Here is a 27,384-nt window from a genome sequence, read left to right as displayed (position 1 = left end):
AATTATACTTTTCTTACTTTTTCCTTCCAATGAGACCGAATTTTTATTTCAATTGAGAAAGACAGTTTATTTTTGCACTGAATCGATAAATATTTGTGTAACATTTGGCGCGCCGTATAGTATGTACTGGCATTAAAATGGAGACGGGGAGGGCGATGATTTTTCGTGCATTAATTTAGGGTGAAGGTCACCATTTCTTATACAAAAGTTGTGCCCTGTCACTGTTATTTCTGTCCAGGCCCTAAAAGCGGAGACTCGCTCAATACAGGGAAAGTGGTCATGCGTATTGTGGACTACTTACATATTCAGAGTATAGGTGAGTCATACGGGAATCCCCTTCGAATAAATTTTCTTGCTGCACAACAAAAGCCAGGCAACTACAGTGGTTGTGTTTACGGTAACTACGTCGAAACGACTGCTGTAAGAAAGGCGACCCAGACGAAGTCAAGGTATGTAAGCCATGAGCCAAACGTTAACATGCGAAGTTAACTAGCCATTATTCATCAAGGAAAAAGGGTATAGCTAGCATGCACATCATTGAACCTGTAATTTAGCAAATACCTCCAGGGAGATACTAAAACCACATATATGGACAGCTCAAGCGACTGCCATTTTGAAAATACATTTTTGTTATTTCGGCAAGGTCGCGTCATAGCATCTGGAGTTACATGGGCCGAGACAACTACACAAATGCAAGTTTAATTAATTTGGGTCAGTTGTGTTGCCTTGCAATGACTACGTTGTCAGCCGTTGCAGAGCGACGACTACAGTTCTTAGAAACCTTCTGGCCTTCTTTCGCGGAAAGATCTGCACAAAATGTCCGCCATCTTGTGAAAGGAGAAATTCTATTATTAACCAGCCGAAAGCTCCTCGAAACGGTCCTGCGCTCAAGGCAGACTGCCTAGCGTCCGAGAAAATGCCGAGAACTTGTCGGCGGGTATTTATCAAATTTAGCGGATTGTAGGGTCAATACTTATGCCATAGCCTAAATGTCAACTTTTCAGTGGAATTCATTGTCTTGAACCTCTCAGTAGTTTTGCTGTACTAGCAGCCCATAAACGGTAGAACACACAGTATTGCTGTTCCATACCCCACGACTACCATTCGCAAGACAGTGACAAGTCAGGCCAATCATATGAAAATTCAGAACTTGCTTAACAGCATTTTTAGATCGTTTATTTGTGTCTCGGAAATGTAGCTCGATTTTTGCGGTCGAGGGAACGCCGGACATCAGACGTCGTCGGGGCCGGGGTTCATTGCAATCAGAGGGCGATCGGAACGCTTAGCAGACCCGGATACCGTCAATATAAGGTAAGTTGGTTAGGCACAGCGTTGTTTAGACTGAAAGACAGATCCGTCGCGCGAGGACGCTCTTTACGCCCGCCATGGGAGGGGAGCGTAGAAAGCGTCCTCGAGCGAGTCTAACCGTTGTGGTGTTCAGCATTCTTGGCGTATTCACCCTGGCTCTGTCACCTATCTCTGGCAGTGCGATAGAGGGGTGACCCGAATTTCGAGGTCACCGTCAAGTCCTAGAGGTATACTTTTCCCATGCGTGAAATTGAAGCTTCGATATCATTTGTGAACAGCTCATGTTTAAATCTTAAACAAGAATACAGTTCATTTTCTTTATTTGCCGCGATACCTCAACACCAAATGAGACATTTCCATGCAGGGCATTACAAAATACACTGGAAAAGCTCCTTAGCATCAAATGCAATTGTTCTTTAACGAGTCCCTTTTGAGTGTCTGTTAAAGATCCATTAGCTGTAAGTTTGGTCATTTTTTATTTTGTTTGTTCTGTGTATCATTTAGTTTGAATCCCTGAACCATGGAGAAATTCCTAATATTTAGCTCATAAATATACCCTATATGAATATATTCTGCATTGATATTGTTTAAAGTTTGTATTCAGGTCCGGACTAGAATACATTTATCAACAATAACAATGGTCATTTCACATATACAGGCTGTGTTGGCAAGCCAGACACCGGGCATTGGTCATGATGATCGGATTATAGTAAAATTCTGTAAATGATACATTGAAACAGAGTAGTGAAAAATTAGTTAAAAGTTACAGCTAATGTCCCTTTAACAGAGACTCAAGCTGTTAAATCTGTGCAAAGTCTGAACATGGGCAAAATATAAAATTAGATATTTATTCGAAGGGGATGCCTGGTATGACTCACTGATGCTCTGAATATGTAAGTAGTCCACAATACGCATGACCACTTTTTCTGTATTGAGCGAGTCTTTAGCTTTTAGGGCGTGGACAGAATTAATAGGGGCAGGGCCAACTTTTGTATGAGAAATGGTGGCCGTCCCTCTAAATTCATGCACGAAAACTCATGACACTACGTCTCCGTTTTACAGGGATAAAGTCGGCCATTTTTCATGAATTTTGTTTGATACAAGATACTAAAAATGTAAATGATGATACAATGACAACAGTCAAAGAAATTTAGTATTTTCATTTCATTTGATCATATATTTGTATACTTATGAATTTTGGAATTAATCTATGGTGAATATTTTTTGTGATGTCGATCATAACGATTTAACCACAGTTGCAAACTTGTTGCAATAGTGTCGGAGAAAAGTTTCGATTTACAGACAACTGCACTATATACTGAAACACAGGAGCATTTTCAGTTCATATCTGCTTAATTTCTTTTAAATCATGTACACAAAATCAATAACTTGCATGTTTTAAGAGGCTGTAGTGAAAGAGCTCAAGTATCCTAATTAGTCTTGAATAATAGCATTAATCAATGTTGTATTTTGCCAGCTAAAATGACAACAAACTATTCAAAATGGTATGCTTGTCTGTAGCGTGCAGTAATGAATACCTCAGATCCCTGGCCTTCTCGTGGATTTTTATTTGTTGTATTATTACATGTGTTTTTTTTTTCACTTTCGCGTTTATGCAAGGCTTTAAAAATTTTAGGGACAGCGCGGTGCAATTAGAGTAGTGTGAGTAACCAGAACAACACGATTTTTCCCCTCAGCTTGTTCAAAAAAGGCGAGTAGTATAGCCGATGAGCGTGCCAGATACTGCACGCTAAAATAATCTCCATCTTGCTTCCTGTATGCACTCTAATAACTTTGTGAGCTATATTTTCTAAAGTTGGAGTGGACATGACTACGGAAGAAATTACAGAACCCTCATGTGAACAGTTCTGAAAAGCCCATTCACATATTATCATTTTAGATTTTTCACTTTTTTGTTTCTTAGACAATGGCCTCTTCGATATCTACGGACAGCACTATTTTTGAAGACAATTTACAACAGTATCCATGTCATTTTGTATGGAAACTAGAAGACAAGTGCGGTCGACACTTCAAGGTATTACATAGATAGATAGATAGATAGATAGATAGATAGATAGATAGATAGATAGATAGATAGATAGATAGATAGATAGATAGATAGATAGATACATACATACATACATACATACATACATACATACATACATACATACATACATACATACATACATACATATATACTGTTATGTAGGTCATTTACCCCACACTCATCATGACCTGAGTTCAATTAGTCTAGAACATTCTCAAGGTCACTGCCCTTAATGACCTCACAACCTTGAATTCAATTAGTCATGTTTGGAATGTTCTGGAAAGTTGATTAGTTGTGTAAGGGAGATAATTTTAGAACAGTAATTAGCATGTCAATAAAAGTTCTAGATTGTTCTTACATGCCTTTATAAAAGGGACGTGCACAGCTTCCAGTCAGACTTTGGGATCGTGTCTCTTGTGTGTTACTAAACTCCAGCAGTAGTCATTCTCAAGACTTTTCAAGACCTTCACTGTCAACGCTGGATTTATACTGTGGACTTTGTGCAGTTTCAAGCCTGCAAGCCAAAGGACTGTTCATTCATCCAACTGACTGTTACAACTCTGAGACTGGAGCTTTGCCGTCCCAGCTGAGATAAGTAGTCTGTACACTTTTAAAGCTTGTACTCTACCCCTGACTTAGCAATCAGTTTTATTTTCGTAATAAATTTTGTTTAAACGTAAACTGCTGAGTTCACCCTTTTTGTTCGTATCCTCTGCACGTAACAAAATTGGGGGCTCGTCCGGGAGACGAATATTTTGAGCCGTTTGACAACATTTTGCCAGCCTTTTTAAAACTACTGTATACTGTGAAAACTCAGCGAAATTTAATCATGGCGGAATTTAAACCAGAGGAAATGGATGACCTTGATCAGGACACATTTGATTCCCTCAGAAAAGACGACCTCATAACACTGGCCAATTTCCTTAAAGTAGAAGTCAAAAGATCTATGCGCAAGAGGGAAATACAGTACCGTATTGCCAAACATCTAGTTGATTTAGGCCAATTTGAGGAATCCACATTGAAAGATTATGAGCCCGAGTCTACCTTTGAACTAAGAAAATTAGAATTAGAAATGCAGACAAATTTGGAGATCAAGAAACTAGAATTACAAATAGAAAAAGAAAAAATACAAATGCAGTTAGAAATGAAAGAAAGACAGAGAGAGAAAGATAGGCAGGAAAGATTAGAAATGAAACGTTTAGAGCTTGGACAGTCAGGAAAATCCTTCCCTTCACACGGTTTTGACATCACTAAGCATTTCAGGTTAGTCCCCCCTTTCCAAGAAAAGGATGTTGATAAATATTTCCTTCATTTTGAGAAAATTGCTCAGAGTCTGAATTGGCCTAAGGAGTCCTGGTCTATGCTTTTGCAGAGTGCTTTGGTGGGTAAAGCCAGAGAAATTTACATTCAGTTGTCAGTAGAGCAGGCTTCAGATTATGATTCTGTGAAGGAATTAATTCTCAAGGGTTATGAGTTGGTGCCTGAAGCTTACCGTCAGAAATTTAGGGATTGTGAGAAGGTGAAGGATCAAACTTATGTTGAATTTGCTCGAACAAAAGAACAACTGTTTGACCGTTGGTGCTCTTCTGAAAAGGTCAGTCAGAATTATGACAAATTACGACAGCTTGTTTTGATTGAGGAATTTAAAAGGTGCATCCGGAGTGACATCAAAACATTTATCAATGAACAAAAGGCAGATACATTGGAGGTTGCTGCACGTTTGGCCGATGATTATTCATTGACCCACAAATCTTCATTTCTCAGCAAACCATCCCAGTCCTTTTCATACAGAAACAATGCAGGTAAATTTAACTCCTCCTTTTCATCCAAGAATTTTTCAAAGGAGAGTAGAAAATCAAATGACAACAGTTCACAGAATTCAAGTAACACTCCCACATCATCAGATCCCAAGTCTCAATCTCCTTCTGGCAAACAGTTTGGTACACTTTCTTGTAATTATTGTAAGAAAGACGGCCATTTAATGTCAGATTGTTTCAAATTGAAAAGAAAACGTGAAGGTCAAAGTGGTCAAAGTGGATCTAAGCCCACCGGCTTTATTTCTTCATCAACTCAATTAGAGTCTAATAATGTGTGCAACACATTTTCTGAGGTTAAACCCCTCTTATCCCCAATTAATGAGGTCAAGGTCAATTCTTCTCAAGATAGCATTATGGGTATTTTCGAACCATTTATTCATGATGGTTTTATATCACTTTCTAGTGATTTCTCTTCCGCTACCCCTGTCAAAATTTAAGAGATACCGGGGCTTCCCAGTCTCTTTTGTTGGCAGATACCCTGCCGTTTTCTGAAAAGTCATTTTCAGGTTCTAAAGTTCTTATTAAGGGGGTAGATTGTAATGACTACATTCCTGTTCCTCTCCATAATGTCTATTTGTCTTCGGACTTTGTTTCTGGACCTGTGGCTTTAGGTATTAGGCCTTTTTTGCCTTTTGAAGGGATTCACCTTCTTCTTGGAAACGACCTTGCTGGGACAAGGTCATTACTAATCCACTTGTGACTGATAATCCTAGTTTAGATCAGGATCCAGAGCCAATTGAACAAGAGATACCCGATTTATTTCCTTCATGTGCCATTACTCGAGCCATGTCAAAGAAAACTTCCGAGAATCAAAATACTCTCAAAAATAATGTCACAGATGTTGACTTAAATGACACCTTCTCAGTCAGGTGTTTGACACGGATCATTCCGTTATCCCTCGTGGATTTGAAACTTCCAGTAAAACTTCTGCTGACCAAAGTCAGACATTTTCTAGATCAAATCTCATTGCAGAACAACACAAAGACCCAGATATTTTGTCTTTGTTTGACAGGGTAGAGGATGAAGGTAAACTTCAGATAGCTCTGTTCCTATTATACAAAGTCTGGTATTCTCATGCGTAAATGGAGACCTCCAGATGTTTTGGTTGATGACGATTGGGCTATAAAACATCAAATTGTGGTTCCAAAGTCTTATCGTACTTCAATATTACGCCTGGCCATGAAACGCCCTGGGTTGGTCATTTAGGAGTTAGAATTCTCAGTTATTTGCACTGGCCTAATCTCAGGCAGGATGTAGAACATTTCTCTAAAACTTCTCACACATGTCAAATGGTAGTAAAACCAAATCAGACCATTCCAAAGACCCCTTTACAGCCAATTCCTGCATTTCAAGAACAATTTAGTAGGATACTAATAGACTGTTTTGGGCCCCTACCAAAAACAAGATCAGGAGATGAGTATATGTTGACAATAATGTGTACATCAACTCGGTTCCCCGAAGCCATACCACTGAGAAATATAAAGACAAAGACTATAGTGAGAGCTTTAGTCAAATTTTTCACTTTATTTGGCCTCCCTAAATGTGTCCAGTCCGATCAAGGCTCCAACTTTATGTCTGGTATTTTTCAACAAGTAATGGATCAGCTAGGCATTAAACAGTATAGGTCCTCCGCCTATCATCCAGAAAGTCAGGGTGCTCTTGAGCGATTTCATCAAACTTTGAAAAACATGATTAGGACCTACTGTTTTGACACTGAGAAGCAGTGGGATGAAGGAATTCATTTTCTGCTCTTGCTGTTAGAGAGTCAATTCAGGAGTCTCTTGGTTTTAGCCCATTTGAGCTTGTATTTGGACATACAGTCCGTGGCCCACTTAAGCTCGTTAAAGAGAAATTCCTATCAGACGATGATGATTGTCTGAATATTTTGCAATATGTGTCAGATTTTCGTACGAAACTCTCTAAAGCATGTGAATTAGCCAGAGAAAATCTTGAGTCATCTCAGCAGTCAATGAAAATCAAATATGATAAAAGCACCTCAAAACGGAAGTTTGAACCAGGTCAAAAAGTTCTTGTTCTACTTCCGATTCCTGGCAAACCACTCCATGCTCGCTACTTTGGGCCATATCTAATCGATAAGAAATTAAGTGATTTAAATTACATCATAATAACACCTGACAGGCGAAAACAAAAACAGCTATGTCACATAAATATGCTTAAGCCATATTTGGATAGGGATATCCTACTAAAACAAAGCCTGTCAGTACAGTCAGTTCTGGCCATTATGAAGATAGTGATACTGAAACTGACTTGAGTGAAAATACTCTAAACTCAAAGCTGGGCTCGGTCAAGCTTCAGAACTCAGAAATCCTGGAGAAGCTGGAGTCTACAAAGTTGGCACACCTCCAGCCAGAACAACAACAACAGGTGAAAGAACTGCTCCATGAATATAAACACCTGTTTCAAGATGTTCCAACGAGGACAAACGTCATCTATCACGACGTTGATGTTGGGGACAGTAAGCCTGTAAAACAACATCCATACAGACTGAATCCAACAAAAGCGAAATATCTCCAGGAAGAAGTCAAATACCTGCTGGACAATGACTTTATTGAACCCAGTAAAAGTAACTGGAGTTCGCCGTGCATACTTGTACCCAAATCAGACCACAGTTATCGTATGTGCACGGACTTTAGGAAGGTCAACACTTTAACAAAGACAGACACTTTCCCAATCCCGAGGATTGATGACTGCATCAACCGAGTGGGAAAAGCTAAGTACGTGACGAAATTTGACCTACTGAAGGGATTTTGGCAAGTCCCTCTGACGGATCGTGCTCGTGAAATATCCGCCTTTGTTACACCAGACGGATTGTTCCAGTACAAGGTGATGCCATTCGGAATGAAGAACTCTCCGGCAACGTTCCAACGGATGATCAACGACGTCATATCCGGGCTAGACGGATGTGCAGCTTACGTTGACGACGTCGTCCTGTATAGTGACACCTGGGAGGAACACATCAAGCTCATGCGGAAGTTCTTTGAGAGACTGAGTAAAGCAATGTTGACTGTCAACCTTGCCAAATCTGAGTTTGGTTGGGCGAGGGTGACTTACCTCGGACATACTGTAGGACAGGGTGAGGTAAAACCTGTTGATGCCAAAATCAGTGCCATTTCAAGTTTTCCCATACCAAACTGCAAACGACAACTGATGCGCTTTCTCGGTATGGCTGGTTTACTACAGAAAATTCTGTCCAAATTTCTCCACAATTACTGAGCCTTTGACTAACTTACTTAAAAAGAAAGTAAAGTTTGTTTGGTCAGAGCAATGCCAACAGGCATTTGATACACTTAAAGCCATACTGCTAAGTGCTCCAGTGTTGTCTGCACCAGATTTCACTTTGCCATTCAAATTAGCTGTGGATGCTAGTGATACGGCTGCTGGTGCTGTTTTATTGCAAGAGGATAGTCATGGTATAGATCATCCTGTTTGCTATTTTTCACGCAAATTTAACAAATCCCAGAGAAACTACTCTACAATTGAAAAAGAGTTTTTATCTTTGATATTAGCTTTACAGCATTTTGAAGTTTATGTTACTTCTTCAAATCAGCCAATAGTGGTTTATATTGATCACAACCCTCTTGTATTTCTGCAGAAATTAAATTGCATAAATCATAGATTGTTAAGATTGAGTTAAATGTTACAGGAGTTTAATCTTGATATTAGACATATCAAAGGCAGAGACAATTTAATTGCAGACTGTCTCTCTCGTATTTAGAGTTTATTGTTATTTCACTTTCAAGAAATTTTACTTTAGAGTAAAAAAAAAAAAAAAAAAAAAAAAAAAAAAAAAAAAAAAAAAAAAATTTGAGTACTTAAATCCTTTTCAAGATTACATTTGTAAAAGAAAGATTTTTCTTTGAAAAATTTTCTTTTTTTGAAGAGGGGGTGTGTTATGTAGGTCATTTACCCCACACTCATCATGACCTGAGTTCAATTAGTCTAGAACATTCTCAAGGTCACTGCCCTTAATGACCTCACAACCTTGAATTCAATTAGTCATGTTTGGAATGTTCTGGAAAGTTGATTAGTTGTGTAAGGGAGATAATTTTAGAACAGTAATTAGCATGTCAATAAAAGTTCTAGATTGTTCTTACATGCCTTTATAAAAGGGACGTGCACAGCTTCCAGTCAGACTTTTGGGATCGTGTCTCTTGTGTGTTACTAAACTCCAGCAGTAGTCATTCTCAAGACTTTTCAAGACCTTCACTGTCAACGCTGGATTTATACTGTGGACTTTGTGCAGTTTCAAGCCTGCAAGCCAAAGGACTGTTCATTCATCCAACTGACTGTTACAACTCTGAGACTGGAGCTTTGCCGTCCCAGCTGAGATAAGTAGTCTGTACACTTTTAAAGCTTGTACTCTACCCCTGACTTAGCAATCAGTTTTATTTTCGTAATAAATTTTGTTTAAACGTAAACTGCTGAGTTCACCCTTTTTGTTCGTATCCTCTGCACGTAACAATACACATATAATATATATATATTTCATTTACAAAGCTCTGCTTTATAAAGTATATATACGTACATGTATGTATATATATATATATATATATATATATATATATATATATATATATATATCTTGTTCATTTATATATATGTGTGTGTGTATGTGTGTAAAACGACTAGATTTTCATCGCCCTTACTATAATATTTATATACGTATACCATACCAGTTCTAGCCTTGTCTAATACAAAGGTATCGCCTAATCACTGATGTATTTGGCAAATTCGCAGACAGCCATGGACTACATAGATCACCATATTCGCTGCAGTCCGAAGGAAATGCAAGTGCCGGCAATAGCCCTCAAGGCGTATCTCTACATGTCAACTTTGAAAGGAAACGAGAAGCACAATCCAGAGGAAGCTCTGGAATTACTGAAGGAAGCTTTGGAAATCAATGACGCAGAATCTAGTCTTCATCACGATCATAAAGGGCCAATGGGTGACAGGGTCGTACTTCTAGCAAACAAGGCTTGGGTGTATTCAAAGTATGGGTATATAGACAAGGCTGAGAGTTCGAAAGTCGAATTAGAAGAAATATATCAGTTACTGTCGAGGGAGGCATGGGCTTACGTTGACGCACACAAAGCCTTTGCGTTTCAATGGTTTAGTCGTTCAAAATTCGGCGAAGCCATCGCGTCCTACAAAAATGCACTCGCAGTTTTTCCCTCCAACTTCGACTGGCTATTCGGATATACGCGTTTTCTCGAAAAAACAGAAGTTCTCTCTCAAACCCCCAACGAGGGAGTTTCACTTGTTACCGAGATCGAAAGGAACCTTCGGAAAATTTTGGAGTGTAATCCAGGGCACGGTCTTGCCCGAGTCTTTCTCGCTAGACGACTCGCAGATAAAGGATCGACGATGGAGGCGGAGCATCAGGTAGAAGAGGCGCTGAATATTGACCGCAGTAACTTAGTTGTCGTCCAAAGGGCTGGAGAAGTTTATCGTAAAATGTCAAAATTCAGAAACGCTTTACAATTCCTAAATAGGCCTATAGCTACATGTTCAGAGTCCGATTCTAGTTTCGCCTTCCGTCAGATCGGCTGTGTCTACAAAGATAAGTATATGCATTACAAAAGAAAGGGGACGGAGGAAAGAATGAACCTCTTCCAGGCTTTAGACTATTTCGAGAAAGCCACTAAGGCAGACAGCAGTAATTTTCTGGCAAAATGTGATGTGGCATACGCGCACTCTTTATTAGGAGACATCAAAACAGCACGTACTTGGTATTCTCAACTTGTCCAGACACCTGACGCAGACGATCGAGCCAGAGCCTGTTTCTACTTCGGTGAATTCTTGCACATGCAACGCGATAACGAGGTGAACGTCATAGAACAGTACAAAAATGCTATCAGAGCAGATCCCGATGGCTACGGCGGAAAGAAAGCTGTCAAAAACCTGAGAGGAATAATAAAGAATCGATTGGCGGCCGATGAAAATGATTTCGAGGCATTAGAAATGCTAGCTTGGGTTCACAAGAAGACCGGTTTTATCGATAGTGCGTGCTTCTTCTACGAGAAAGCTTACAGGTTACACAAAACAGAAAAACTAGCGCTCACACTGGCAAAACTATATATCAAAGCTGTTGATAATGAAAATGCAAAGAAATATATTGACATGATATACCGGAGCAAGCCTGAGTACTATACCAAATTAATGGGTCAACTTTATGTAGTTCAGGGAAAAGAATTTGAGCAAGACGGGGACTGTGAAAAGGCTCGCCTACATTACTCCCTCGCGGCCGACTTCGACAGTTTGGAGGGGGCCGAGAATTTGGTGAGACTTTTGAAAACATGCAGTGACGATGAAAAAATTGAAAGCATGAATTGGTTTAAAGATTGTGCACGAATCAAGGCCCTGGGAAGGAAAGAAGCTAAAATATTAGCAGACAACAAAAGAGAGATAAAAGCAGACACAGTCAAACGATTAGAAAAACTCCAAAGTTATTTGCAACAGGTTTTGGTGCCAAACACGCATGTTCGATACTTGTCAGGGTTGTACGACAAATACGTCCGGTTTTTGAGCCTCACTGAAGTTGATACCGCCCGAATTCGAAATGTTGCTGATGTTTTGTTGGAAGCTAGAAACGTGCTCGACCGTCTCATGTCAGACTTTAAAATGAAAGAGTACAAACCAACAGATCACCGACACCACTGTTCATTCTTCTATATCAACGACAGCTCGCCTTCAGTCGAATATACCTGCATAAAAAAATCGAGGGTTCACATGGATATTTTTGGAAAGGTTTTAGACAAAAATTTCCCAATTTATTTAAACACCTGGTTAAAATTCAACCAGCCTATGACTTCGACAAGAATAAATACTTGATATTCTTGTTCGACATCGTCAATAAGCATAAACACAACACGCATTTGTATCGCGATGAAGAAGAGGTTGAAATAGATAGGGTTTCTCACACGGTTAAGTTAACAGATCTCGCAGAGTGGTCTGTCCTAAATGTTGCTCGGACGGTCAGAGAATTCAACAAATACTTGAAACTACAATCCATATAGCCAAGGTTACTTAGAAATACGGTCACAATTGGCATGTGATTAATCCCGAAGACTACTAAATCGTAAAAAAGAAACCAATATTTAAACTTTAATCCCTTGAAAATATTTCTTGAGATTTTTAGGGGTCCAGGCCAACCGAGCTTTGGTCCCTATTGTTTGTATAAGATTTCCGTATTCTTCTCCTTCCTCCTCTACTTCTTCCGTAACTTTTCGTAACTTTTTTACCGATCTAGAGCTCAAAAACCGATCACCGTAAACTTCTCAAACTTGTAGGGTTTCTACGGTCTACTCGTGCACCTGACCCTACAAATTCCAATTAGTCAAGTGACATTGCGAACATATTGGCTTTTTCAGAAACCTTAAAATGGCTTCTGTTTAGGACCTAGGGGTCTGGTCGATTTGAAATTTAGTGAAAAGCAACCATGCCCTCTGTTCTTTGATTGCTAATAAAAGCGGGAGAGGTCACAGACCTTGGCCGCCATATTGGATTTTCCTTAACATCAAATTAAGTTTACAAAAATCTTCTTCTCAAGAACAAATGGACCATTTGAACTGAAATTTCACTCATGTCACCATTGGTGTGAGTACTTTCAAGTTTAAGAAAGGCATTTTGATCGGTCACGTAGTTAGGCGGCCATATTGCCATTTACAAAAAACCTATGATAACCATGGAATAAAATCCAAAAATTGTCTTCTCCAGACCCAACATATCTTTTGAGCTAAAATCTTACTTATATCATCATTGGTATGTGTTCTTTCAAGTTGCGAACGACGTGTGGACTGGTGGTCACTTGGTTTAGAGATGATATTACCTTTTGCAGAAAACCTACAATAGCCATGAAAAAAAATCAAAAAATTTCTTCTCCAAAAGCAATGCACCATTTGAGCTTAATTTTTTCCGTTTCATCATTGGTATAAGTACTTCTTAGTATAAGTACTTAGTAAAAGGCATTCGGATCGGTCACGTGGTTTGGCGGCCATATTGTTTTTTTTTGCGAAAAGTTCAATTTAATCTTTAAAAATCTTCTCCAACAAACCATTTGAACTGAAATTTTACTCGTATCATCCTAAGTGTGAATACTTTCAAGTTTGCGAAAGACATTTTGATCGGCCAGTAGGTACATCCTCGAGATATCAATGAAATATTTGTTCGGGTCGATGACGTAATTTTTGAATCCATGACAAAAGAAAACAGAAAGAAACTTTTAATTGAAGATTGTACTCCTAGAATTGAATCAACGCTATACTAGAGAATATATTAATTATTCGTATTTCAAAATAGAAGAAATTTTATGAACTCTCTTATAAGCTGAACATGGACACTACAGTCAAGAGCCTTCAATTGAAAATTCGTCATAAAATTCTTTACACAAACAAATAACTCAACAAATTTTAATTAATCTACAGAAATATAAAGCAGCAATGTAAATTATTAACTACTGACATTGAATTTTTATATTGTTTTATTATTTTGTAAATGTAAATTTTACGATTTCACTTTGGAGAGAGTTACTTTTTATTTTTGGGAGATCACAAAATCTAAAGGGCGCCACCACCTTCGATGTTTGTATGGTATTTGAAGATACACAGTTGAAATTAGTTGTTAACTTTGTAATACTACGAGTAGATATAATTACGGGGATACATTTATCATTGTAAATTGAATAGCCAAATTCCAAACATATGTCATTTTACTATCCTTTAGAAAAAAACCATGAAATTGCATTTTCAATAGCAACAAATGACACAATATGTCCATGATTTAATAAAATAGCCATCACTTTTACCATAATTGCTTAAAAAACTGTACCACAATATTCCAGTGATTGTATTTTTTGTCTGTGAATCATTCAATGAAAATGACTTGTCAAAAAATCGTGATATTCTTGTTCATAATCGTCAATATGCATAAACAAAACGCGCATTTATCCTAAAGGTTTCCCCGACGGTAAGAGAATTCAACAAATTCTTGAAACTAAAATCCATATAGCGTAGGTTACCGAGTAATGTAATCACAGTTGCCAGGTGATTCCCCTCGCCGTTTTATCTCTCATAAAACATTTTACTCTGACTGGCGTGAGTTCTCGTCCAATTAGTATTGGCGCGACAGATGCGCTGATATAATATAATTTCATTCATACACATGCACTCCATACCCTGCACTTAATTTTTCATTCCTTCCATTGCATTTTTAACATGCAAACATTTCGAAATTAGTCTAACCGATATTTCTGTACATTTTCTACGATTTGTTACAACTTTACAAAATGTGTAAATATTCGAATGTAAAGCAGTATACTTCATCGAGTATTAAGTAGCGAATGATTGTAAATTGACAATTGAATCATGTGTATCACATTTAAGCGGCTGTGTTTCGCCAATCGACGTCCGGGTCCTTGCAGATTCAACATTCAGAAACGGGAGTTCATTTGCATGGAGACTAAGCTTAGCTCATTAAAGGTATACTGTCTCCTGTTCCAATTTTGCCACAGTTACCATGGAAAGAGAAAATCTAACCAATCACAGATTTTAAGCGGGTGGCCGTTTTATAAAAACAGCGCTCTCACATGGGCGTTTTGAATACCAAGGAACGCCCCTTGACCATATATGGGCATATTTAGATTATAGGTGACTGTATACCTTTAAATAATTGTAGTCTCAGCTATCAGAATTGTAGTGAAGTTTGGCTGTGACCTCATTGAGTTTACGTCGGGATTTGTCATCTGATCCGGTAACAACACATAGTAAGCTGAGATAGCAGATGGCAATCTTAAGGTTGCTACGTGCAAAGACTGTACAAATGGGAAAGCTCCTTAAATATGCTGAAACCAATAAGCTGACGTAAAAGGCAAAATGTCTTTTACTACTACTATACCATCATATCATATCATATCATCTCTCTCTCTCTCTCTCTCTCTCTCTCTCTCTCTCTCTCTCTCTCTGTATGTATGTATGTATGTATGTATGTATGTATGTATGTATGTATGTATGTATGTATGTATGTATGTATGTTTGTTTGTTTATTTGTTTGTAATGTGCCGAATTATGAAAGTTCATCAAATATGCTGACACCAATGCAAAAAGCCAAGTGTCTTTCACTACTATATAATCGTATCATCAATATACTAGTAAATATCATCAGATTTGATCGATTCCAGTCAAGCGTGCCTAATTTGGAAAGGTTGTAAAAAAGGAAAAAGGGAAGAAAGTTCATTAAATATGCAAATGAGCATTATCATGGGCTTAAAACTATTACATGACCGTGAAATCTGCAATGTCGTTCCTAGCAAGCAAAACCTACCAAAAACTGATCAGTTCTTACCATTCCCACACAAAAGTTATTCACTATAATAAAATAATTGACAACCGTAGAACCTTCTTCCTATCACATCTTCAGCATTATCCGAACAAAGTGTCTGATGGCTCCCACTCAGTGATTTGTTTTAAAGAAGTGCACTGACCCAGAGAATGATGTAAGTCACGCTCAATGTAACTCCTGTTTTCCAAAAGTTCACGTCCCTTGCCCCCAAACCCCTTCGACATGTACGGAGATACAGGAACTGGTCCAGTCGATGAATGACAAATGTCTTTCCGTACTTTTTGGCCATGTTTTAGGGACAAAGATGGCGCAGTGTGCGGACTCCCTCGAAGAAACGATTGAGAGCTTTCCGTGTCACTTCAACTGGCGTCTTGAAGAAAACTGTGACAGGCACATACAGGTATAAAGACATCTCAAATGTCATATCTCGTTGGTATCATTACTAAATAGCATGTAACGAATTAAATCGAGAACCATATGTCATAAACAGAGAGTTGATTACTTTTGTGATGATTTTTTTTAAATTATTTCAGCTCATAATACACCATTTGGAAAACCATTTGAAGGATCATCCAGGCAGATTACCAGGCCCTGCCAAAACCTTCAGAGGTTATCTTTGCCTATCATCTCTGAATCAACAGGGCGAGAAAGACCCACAAGAGGCGCTGAAATGGTTCAACGACGCTCTCGAGGACATTTCACTGGATGTGGAGGGGGCAGTAGGTGACTGGATAGTGACAATGGCAAATAAAGCCAGAACCCTTCTACTATTGGGCGACATTGCAGGAGCAGAGCAGGTTGCAAAAGAGCTGCAACAATGCCGTGGGTCTTTAAAATGTGAAAAGGTTATGGCGCATGTTTACGTCAACGAAGCTTTTGCTTTGAGTTGGTTAGGCCCGAACAAATCTGATCGCGGGGTAAGGTGCTATGAAAATGCTCTAAAAGTCTCTCCGAGGAAGAAAGAGTGGCTATTCGGATATGCTTTGTTTTTTAGCAAATTCAATGCAAAATTTCTATCCCTAGACCAGGAACAGGCAGTCAACAAACAGGAAAAGCTGTATCGTAAGATTCTTCGGGAAAATTCCGCGGACGCGTTTACGCGAGTCCTTTTGGCCAGTAATCTAGCCCATAGGGACTCGGATTTAGAAGCACTGTTTCATTACGAGAAAGCTCTCGAAGATGGCGGCGGCGATGTAACCGTAGTCCAACGTGTCGCTGAGCATTACCACTGGAAGGGTAAGTTTGATGAAGCTGTCGATACATTTAGTAAAGCACTTGATCTCGATAGCCGTTCTCCTTTTATCAATCACCAACTTGGAAACATTTACAAGAAAATTGCTAAAAGTAAAGGAGCGAATGAAAAGGAGGAATATGAAAAGGAGGAATATCTACGTCTAGCAATTAGACATTTCGACAAAGCATTAGAGTTAGACGAAAGTCGTTACACAGCGTTCCGTGATAAAGTTCATGCCCTCCCTGGTCTGTGCGGTAATGACGAAATGAGGGAATGGTTTGATAAGTTACTATGTCGTCCGCGTGAAAATGAGCGCGGCTGCCATGTCTCCGATGCCCACCTAAATTATGCCCGATATTTAGAGAGGCTGAATAAAAGATCTGAAAACTTGAAAGCTATGGAACACTACAAGAAGTCCCTCGCAGCAGATCCAAAATGCATAAGCGGTCAGGATGCAGCTAAAATATTGTCAAAGAAACAGATGAAAGTGTTATCGGAGAATCCGCAAGATGTAGAGGCTCTGAAAATGGTCGGTTGGGTTTACACAAAAATAGGTCACTTAGACAGCGCGTGCTTTTATTACGAAAAAGCCTACGAGATCGAGAAAACAGATTTCATTGCGTTTCGACTCGCAGATTTGTTCGCCCTGGCCAATAATCCATTGGGACAACAGAAATATTTAAATTTAGTTCAGTATTCCGATGAAGAAGAGAGCGAGTTACTCAAAATCGCGACGTACCATAAACAAAATGGCGAACAGTATGAAGCAATGCTCGAAACAGACAGTGCGCGAAAACAATATGCAATGGCTGCCTATTACAGGTCGGTGCAGGGTTGTGAGAAGTTACTGGAAATTCTCAAAAAATGCAAAGACGATGATAAGTTTGAACAGCAGTGGTTCGACGATTGTGTCCTAATTTCCCACAATATCGAAAACAAAGAGAAAATAATAGAAAGAAAAGGGAAAAGAAAGAATAGCAGGATAAAAGCGAAAGTTGAAAGACTGAAGACAGACCTGGAACAGATAGCAGCTCCTAGCTTAGCGCCTGTGAAAGATTTGTATTGGGATTACATAAGTTTGCTCAGTAAAGAGCCGATTGCCGACACAATGGAAACACCGTGGGTTGACTCTAATGTCATTTGTGAAGCCAAACGTTTGCTTCAAGGTGCCTGCAAACTTCTTCACAGGTGTGTGGCCGACTTTGAGAAATTTAATTACGGGATTCACTCGAAGCACGAGTTTTTCCGCGTGTCAGAGGGTAACGTGGCAGCCGAAGTCCGGAAAATCACCCGTGACTACGGCTGGGAGAATTTCGCAGAAAATTTCGGAAAGCTCTTCCTGTTCCTGGTCGAAGTCCAGCACACGAATACATGGCTGGATGAATTGCTCTCCAAATATGATAATGATGATTATCAGGGGTTACCGTTAGGATTTATGAACCTAGGGATTTCTGAGGCGGATGGCAGTGTTTTGCAACTTGTGAAGAAAACGGTCTTGGGGACTGTCAAAATCGCTAGAGAATTTTACAAATACATCGGTGACATAGGTGATGATGATGACATGGAAGGGGCAGCCTCACAGTTTTTCTGAGGACATCTCAAGTCTTGGTACTCGTGATGTGTATGTGTCTAGATACTCAAATACTTATGTAGTGTATGTATTGTATAACCTTTGAATTCATGAATCAGAATATGTACATCAAATATCAATATCCATAGTAACATTTCCAGAAAACGTCATATAGTCAGTGTACTAAGGTCCACCGACGACAGTAATCAGTCCAATCGTTTACATATGACACCAAGGATGGGCCTGTGCATAAAACAATGATTGAACCACGGTCCTTCTTAGGGACCGTGATTGAACTTACAACTGAAACGATTTACATTTCGAATTTTATACTGGTGACATTGCAGAAATATTCAGTCTAAATTTTAATGTTATAATACTGATAACAATGTCATGCTTGTTCTTAGAATTTTTATAAGTTTTGTGAGTTGGGAGGTGCGCGTCCATGGTAAGGTACCATGACGCGTTAAATATATATCAAAGCCTTAATTTTACAGGTTTCAATGCCAATGTGATAACTACTGACGACCATAGCTTACTTATAACATGTGTGGATTTTATGCACTCAAATTTACATTAGCTTATTCAGAGATCAGTGACCGTGAATTTGGATATTTCTGAGTGCTTGTCGATATTTTCTTAATGCTAGTCAAGCTGTGTGATTTTCTCACTATTCAAAGGTCATTCATTTTACAGCTTGCGTAAATATCTCGGTAAATCAGATATAAATAATAATAATGTTTATTTGTTCTCAAAAAGCAAGGGCCACCGCCCATCTTTTCCATAAACTTACAAAATCAAAGGAAATATACACGGACACGTGATAAAGAAAATAACATTACTTCAAATCTAATTTACAGGTCAGGAACAGCTATTGCTCAGCTTTTAGGGCTTCATTTCTTCTCAACATTGCTTTATGGATGTACACAGCTAATTTGAATAAAATAACAGAGTTCTTTGATGAAAATAGAGAGATGAGTTTTTCAATAGTCGGATTGACATTTACATAGGCAGGCAGAAACTTTTCTCGAAGTTCACTATACATTGGACAAAACAATAAGAAATGAATTTCATTCTCCTGTACTGTAACATTTCGTTTTTCACAAAAATAACAATTTCTAAGTCTTTGATCAGTGTGTGCATGTCTTCCTGTTTCAATCGCAAGGCAATGGTTTGAACAGCGGAATTTTGACAGAGAAAATTTAAAATTCAGTACTTGGACATGCTGTAGGTAACACTCTGGTTCAAGTTGCGACTTGAACAAAGAATAAAATCTAAGACGCGGAGATTCACTAACTACAGCATACCACTCTTGCCTATAACAATCTTTTAGTCTTTGAGAAAAGACAGATAAAAACAAACTGGGATTACCCACTTGCTGTTCGAGCCATTCCTCACCAAAACCATATCTCATGAGTAGACCTTTTATTTTTGTAACCCAATTAACTTTACCTGCTTCATCTAAGTTTTTCAACATTTTGTAACAGGATTTCGGATAACGAGAATCGCTCATTTCTATAAGTTTAAGCCAGTAAGCTATGCATTTTTTCACGTATATACAACTTAATGGGAATCTCCCACATTCACCCAAAGTGGCTTCATTATTCACACCACTCCCAAGACCAAGTAAAAATCTACAGAACTTAAAATGTAAAATGTAAATCAGATATTACTCACTATGTATGGCTATATGTAAACGTGTACTTCGATTGTGTTATTTTGAATTCTGTATCGCATTTCCTTGAGGTACGTATTTTTTCTTATTTTCTAGATTTTATCAGTTGTTGTATGCTTATGATATTTACGGTTTTTTTCGAAATGAATTTTATGCGGCACTCATTCATGAAGAAGAGGAGAATGCTATAGAGGTCATTCACTTTGACATCATCTTTGTTATTATTACGTAACACATACACTTGCTACCCTTCGCCTGGTGACCAAAAGTCAAGAACTCACAAACAAGGCCATAAATGGTAATGGTATTGGCGTAGTAGTGTGAGAGGGTTTTGATCATGCATGGTATTCATATGTACAGTGGATGATATGACGTGACGTGATCTAAATAGATATAGGCCTTCGTCACATTTACCGAGTGACTAATGTTGTGTCCTATATACGTGAACATACGTAAACATACTGAATGTATCATGAAACCTTTTGCCTAGCGGATATTTTCTAACTGTGTGTTGACTTGTCCCCATTTTAAGAGTTAAAGTCGTAATTCTTGGTGTTTCAGCGTTTCTTGATATACCACCTTATAATCTACCATCATTGATTTAAAATATTGGCAATGCATGGCACGGATGTAACAGCAAATTTAAAAGGGTATCTGATCATAGCCGTAGGCTTAACAACATATATTCTTAAGACCCTCCGGACATGGAGTGACGACATGTCTATAACCACTCTTTCAAGGCTCTGATCTGTGTAAGTGACATCCGCAAAACGATAAAAAATGACAAAACATTTATTCCCAAAGACACCTTGACTTTGTAATGCCATGTTCATCTTCGCTGGTAAAAATATCTTCTCTTGTATATTGTACAAAATCTTGAGCTAAAAAATAAAAAGGAAAAAACGAAACAAACATGTTTTTGTATTTTACTGTGTGTCTTGACAACATTCTACTGAGTATACTTTGTGAACCTAAAGAATGCTAATTCAGCTATTCCTCGTGGAGGTAATAGCTTTTTAGATCCAGACTTGATACAAAACTGTGAATATTTTATTGAATGCGATCAAATAAGTTATCGTTATGTAGTTGAGTTATCGCGAGATGTAGCTAAATCTTATCTGTTGTGTTCACCCACACAAGTGCAAATACTACGCTTTCACAAAACTCTCTGGGGACAGCATACGATCGTATTGCGGTCATCCAGGTGTTGTGTGTACTAACTTGTTGAAAGGACTATATTTTACGAAACTGACTTGAACCAAGTGTAACAGCATTCCATAATAAGTGAATAGGAAAAAACACCTCAGGGCCTGACCTGGTGTGACCCACTACCTTCTGTATATTGCCATTAGCTGAAATGAAAAACTGTAAAAATTATAGCATATTGTTTCTCCAAGTTCACACAGCTTAGTTTCTATAACAAACAAACGCATACCCAAAATCAGACATAATTGATATGACTACAATCATACCAAAGATTTAATAAATATGTCCCCCTCAATTCTGTGAAATCAGACAAATAAAAGTGATATGACATGCAGATTTACAGATTGAAGTACAGCATTGGATGATCTGAAATAGCTAAATGTGATATCAAAATGATTTTTACAAGACCACGATGCAGATAAAAGTGACGTCATACTTGCAAGGAAAACTGCCATTCGTTCTTATTTCAAATTGCATTTCCTATATTTCTGCCTCAGACGAGCAGACGGATAGGGAAAAATCAATACAATCAATTCGCCGAAGTGAAGTACAATTCAGATGTTAGTCACTCACAAAAGTGCCTGGAATGCAATTCCCTTACCTGTAAATTTATTTTGTTTACGTCTGCGGAAGTCCGACTGTCGGTGGAAGAATAATAATAAGGCTACCTAAGCGATTGTTGTAACTTGCTGGCTGTTGTGCTGTAACTTCCAAGAAAGGGTCAAGAGTTACACTGTTCAAACAGTTCCATGCCTCTTCTAGCATTGGCTCGGCGACATTGAAGGTAATTTCACCGACAACTCACATTTACAAATGACGGCGGCTTGATATGGATTGGTATCCAAATTTGTCGCCTATTTCTGTCGACATTGAGAAGGGAATAAAATCTGGATAAATTTGTGATTCACAGTTTCATAAAGGTGATAATGAATACTTTGATGTTCTGAGTCAAAAAATATCACCTATAAAATGGAGAAACCTTTGAACACCCTTAATTCCCGTCTGATTTAAAATCATTTGCTGGGTGATTGCAATGCAGCAAGTTTCGTGACCCCTTATTCTCGTTATACATGTTGAAGTCGAAGTAGAAAAAAGCCTGCAGTTTTGCGATATTTTACACCAACTGCAGGGAAAACGTAAAAATGTTGCAATTGAACTGGTAAATTACATGGAAACGACATGCAAAACTTCAACTTAGGTGTTAATTGTTATTTATCGATATCAAAGTATTTTGTGTCCCTAAAGGCTGGCACATCTGTTCTACAAAATAAAATCTACGAAACAAAGCAAATGTATAAAAAATGAGCTTGAATTGAAAAGCCCAAAAAACTATGAAAGAGCTGTTATAACTGTCCCTCTGCCATTCTGCAAAATCAGAGAAGTGATGGTAACAAGACGAGCACATGTGCGGATTGAAATCGAATACTTGATGCAGGTGTTCACAAAGGACTGAACGCCGTTTATTCTCATGTTATGTTATGTTATGTTATGTTATGTTATGTTATGTTATGTTATGCTATGTTATGTTATGTTATGTTTAATGTTTTGCTATGTCATGTCACCTGACGTTTCGTCATGTAATGTCATGTAATGCTATGTTATACATTACGTTGTTATATCGTGTTATTTTATTTGTCGTTTTCATATGTTTGTTGTGTTTTATGTTACTTTTCATGACAACTTTTCCCCACACAGACTTAGACGGGGTGGCTGCGACCAATCGTGATTGAAATTGGTCTCAGCCACCCCGTCTATTAAAATTCATGAGTTTACTTTTCTTGTGTACGTACATACTTATATCAGATGGAAATCTGAGGATTTGCGATTACATCAGGTTGACAACCCCCCACACTAGAGCAATGAATGTAAAAAGTGTGCAAGAGGCTCCCACCTAACTATCAAAAATGTTTTTGTGTCGAGTTTGTGTTTGATGCGTTTCAAAAATGTGTTCCTACATTCTTATCCGATTGTTTGTGTTAACAAAAATGTTTGTTTCGCCTCGGATATTTGTAGGGAAGTTTGGATCAGTGTGTACGGTAATGTTTTGTTTGTGTGGGGAAAGCTTATGGCGAGACGCAGCCGGACCTATTGTGTTACAGAGTTGATAGAGTGGCCCTTTGACGCTTGCGTTTCGAAACCCGAGTGTGGTTTCTCATCAGTCGCCGTGTAGATTCTTTCCTTAGTTTGTGTTTGTGAAAAATTATTTTCATGCATTTTAGTGGTCTCGCTCTTCGAGTTGCGAGGCAAGTATATTAATGTTTGGGTCTCGTTGTGAGTCCGTTTGGTGGTTCAGTTTGTTTGTTCTATGTTTCTTTACTTCAGTAAATTTTGTTTTGAATAGTGTGTCTTTTAGAATTTTGCCGAGGTTTGTGTATTTTTAGGCAATAAGTACCACTGCGGGGTACGGATTTTATGTTTTCTTGATCAAGATACTTACAAGTATCATGATCGATGTGTTTGTTCTCGTACATTTTGTTTAATAGTTCGTGTACTTTGTTTACTGTTTGTTCTGTGTCGTCACTGGCTAGTTGTGTATAATACTTAGTGTTGCATAATTGCCTTGCGCATTCGTGTACGTAATCTTTTGTGTTGACAAAGACAAAACCCGACCCTTGTCGAAGGGTTTTTATGGTAATTGGTCTACTGTTTGCAAGCTGGTTTATCGCGATTCTTTGGGCACGCGACATGTTTTGTTTCCTTGTTTGAAAGGGTATCTATAGAAGTGCGAGTTTAGCAGCTTCAGATAGCTTTCAGGTTTTTGTATTTTGCTATTCGTGGAGTCAAATTTGACTTTTCTTTGAATTGGTGTTGTTGCGATTGTTCGTGTCTCATGATGTCTCCGGTGTTAGGCTTAAGGTTCCAAGACAAGAAATTTGACCTTTTTAATCTAACAATTCTCTAACAGTTAATAAGCTCAAAACCCCCATAAAGTATACATTTTCTGAAAGTCTAGATATACAGGAACATTTTGATAACCACAGTGTCACCATTGTTTACATAACTATCACGTGACAAGGTAATTTGCATAACCTTTCAAAAATCGGTTTTCCCTATGTTTTGTCTCAATACCTCAAAATATCTTACTCAAACTTGCTGGAATGCAAGCTGTCACAATGTTCTTCCAAACTGTGTCTCAGATTTTTTATATCTTGCTTAGTTTTTTTGGAGCACAATTTTTGAGAAATCAACTATGGTAAAATTCCACTGCCCTGGAAGTTTTTCCGGCATAAAAACTGTTTAAGAAGGTTTAAAAAATTCTGAGACACACTTTTGAAGACTCATAGGACAGCTTGCACTCACATAAATTTCAGCCGCATATCTTAAAGCATTGAAACAAAACATAGGGAAAACCGATTTTTGAAAGGTTATGCAAATTACCTGTCACGTGATAGTTATGTAAACAGTGGTGACACTATGGTAACCAAAATGTTTCCCTATATCTAAGCTTTCCGAAAATATACAATTTACAGGGGTTCTGAGCTTATTAAACACTACAGAATTGTTAGTTTAAAATGGTCAATTTCTTGTCTTGGAACCTTAATTGCAAATGAAACTTTTAATGTTAATTGTTTTCCAAGTCAACTATCCAAGCATTTTAAGAGGGGTGATCAAAAGGGCCAGAACAGCCAATTTTGACCAACCGGGTTGAAGAACCCGGGAAAGGTGTTTAAAGTGTGCGATAGATGTGTTTACGACATAAACATTACGAACAGTAGGATTAAGATAGGTATGAATAATCCAAACTGCCCAGTTTCTGTGTGGGGAAAAGTTGGAATGTCACATGTATAACCATAAAATAAAAGAGGCATGACATAGTTGACAAATATACAGAAAAAATATCAGTTTACGCGTCAGAAGTACCGGAGATATTAAATTGTTGTGATTCCTTTTTTGATCAGAAGAGTTGCAGCATGTATCGTTTACCAATATTTGAGGAACATTCCTTGTAAAAGACTATTGCCATGATGATCGTCTCATTTCGATGTAAAAAGGTGTTATGTACGGACCTTGATTTGAACTGTGAGGTCTGAAAGATAAAAAAACAGTCGAAGTTGCAATTTACGTCGTTGTCATCAATTACAAAAAGACTGGGAACACGTATCCTTAGCATAGGCGTTCAAAGCATTGCTGGGCTAAAGCGGTAGGGGCAAAAGGCGGATAGTCGAGGCCGGGGGCCAAGCCTTCACCAACGCTCGACCTTCTGTCTTGCCTATCTGTCTTCTGCCCAGTAACCTGTACCAGTGGTCTTACGAGCGCCTATGCTCCTTACCTGGAGGTTTCTTTCGTTTACACATAGACTCTCGAGAAAAACGTTTTTCTCGAGAGTCTATGGTTTACACTTCCACTCACTGAACTCTGCCTGTCAAAGCCTGGTGATAATAAAGGACTCCCTAGGCAAGTAGGTTCATTTGTCATTGTGTCATTCTCTAGAAGTGACACCACTGACCCCCCTCCCTTCCAAGTACTAGTGATATCAACTCCGTGACATTTAAGGTAATTTTGAGACAGACACTATACCTACAAACATGACTGCAGCTGAAAGGCAATGTAAGGTAATTTCTGAAAAACTGTCCTGTACTAATCTGCATAAAGAATTGAAGAATGTCATCCCTGCCAAGCCATCTCCTATACCATAGTGAAACAAAAATATCTATATAATTTCAGTCGTCCAATAGTTTGCAAGATATACAAGTAAAACGTACACGTAAGATACACGCGGACATCGTAAACTAAATCCGCCATGTGACATAACATTTTGATCTGCGGAGGTCATTTGGGCTATTTCCATTTTGAGAAAACTCCCGTGATCAGAATATGAATGCTATGATCAACCGAGACCAGGTAGAATGCACGTGACCTTGGGGAAAGATATTAAGACCCTAAATGTTTACAATTCTTTACTGGTCTACCACTTGTACACTTGAAAGCTCAATGAGTAAGCTTTTCAGAGATCAAAAATTGATTTTTTCCCTGTAGAGTTAAAACAGGAATAGCGACCATTTTGAAATAAAACATCGGTAAACATAAGCTATTTGTTTCTCAAGTGCCACAATTTGCATAGCGACCCCTGATGTTTATTTTCGATTTGTCAAGGGAATGGTCGACAGTTTTTCCATTTCGAGTCTCGCACTACCCTGGTAGTGAAAATATTGTTTTGTTAACGGCTTAATGGTGTAGTCCAATTTATCAAACACATTTGAAATTTACAAATACTTGCACTCTGGTTTTGATTGTTTTTACACGTGTTTGGTTTGTCTACGGCAACAAAGTGTATTGTTGGCTTATTTGTCTTTATTTTGTAAATACAGCCAGTGTACTTTCATGCACAATATACTATTGGTAACAACGTTACCTCTGAATTGTATTTCATCTGTCCCCATTCATGTTTATGCATTAGTCACAGCAACGTTTTACAACTTAAAATGCTATCATGTATGTTTCGTTTTTTTAGTCATTTTCCATCATAGAACACAACTTGTATTTAATAGAAATACATTTTATTTCGCACAAGACGATATTTAGCACTCTATTAAGCTAAATTTTAGAACTGAATATAGCAAAATAAAAGTATTGACAACTCTTGAAATATTGGCACACATGTATATCTTTCCTATCTACATACTTGCATATGCACGTATGTATGTATGTATGTATGTATGTATGTATGTATGTATGTATGTATGTATGTATGTATGTATGTATGTATGTATGTATGTATGTATGTATGTGTGTGTGTGTGTGTGTGTGTGTGTGTGTATGTATGTATGTATGTATGTATGTATGTATGTATGTATGTATGTATGTATGTATGTATGTATGTATGTTTGTGTGTATGTGTGTGTGTGTGTGTGTGTGTATGTATGTGTGTATGTATGTATGTATGTATGTATGTATGTATGTATGTATGTATGTATGTATGTATGCATGCATGCATGCATGCATGTATGTATGTATGTATGCATGCATGTATCTGTTTGCTGTTTGTGACACATATGTGTACAGATAGATTGACGCATGCATTGGCGTGTGCATGACATGTTCACGCTCATATTTACGGAAGTAATGAGTAGACAGCGCTTGTGCTGTATGTGCGATATCCATGCACCGGTTAACTGAGTTATATCCGTATACCTGACAATCTATGCGACAGTAAATATACTTTCAGTT

General features: G+C 38.2%; 1 protein-coding gene across 2 annotated transcripts; it reads left to right on the top strand.

The window, feature by feature from the left end:
• The first annotated feature begins 340 nt into the window (after positions 1-340).
• Positions 341-18,509, top strand: LOC139143956 (interferon-induced protein with tetratricopeptide repeats 1-like). Of its 2 annotated transcripts, XM_070714579.1 has the most exons (4): positions 341-449; positions 1,199-1,311; positions 3,233-3,343; positions 9,934-14,092. In XM_070714579.1, exons 3-4 carry the CDS (start codon positions 3,236-3,238, stop codon positions 12,025-12,027), a joined length of 2,202 nt encoding a protein of 733 aa, XP_070570680.1. In that variant the 5' UTR covers positions 341-449; positions 1,199-1,311; positions 3,233-3,235; the 3' UTR covers positions 12,028-14,092. The 2 variants fall into 2 exon arrangements, with proteins under 2 accessions (XP_070570680.1, XP_070570679.1); XM_070714578.1 differs by lacking the exons at positions 1,199-1,311; positions 3,233-3,343; positions 9,934-14,092 and adding exons at positions 15,828-15,931; positions 16,065-18,509 and having other exon boundaries at positions 413-449.
• Positions 18,510-27,384: the final 8,875 nt, after the last annotated feature.

The sequence above is a fragment of the Ptychodera flava genome, chromosome 11 (genome assembly GCF_041260155.1).
Source record: "Ptychodera flava strain L36383 chromosome 11, AS_Pfla_20210202, whole genome shotgun sequence".
In the NCBI taxonomy this organism is placed as follows: domain Eukaryota; kingdom Metazoa; phylum Hemichordata; class Enteropneusta; family Ptychoderidae; genus Ptychodera; species Ptychodera flava.
Note: the sequence above shows the minus strand (reverse complement) of the source record. Positions and strands in the feature narration are given on the sequence as shown.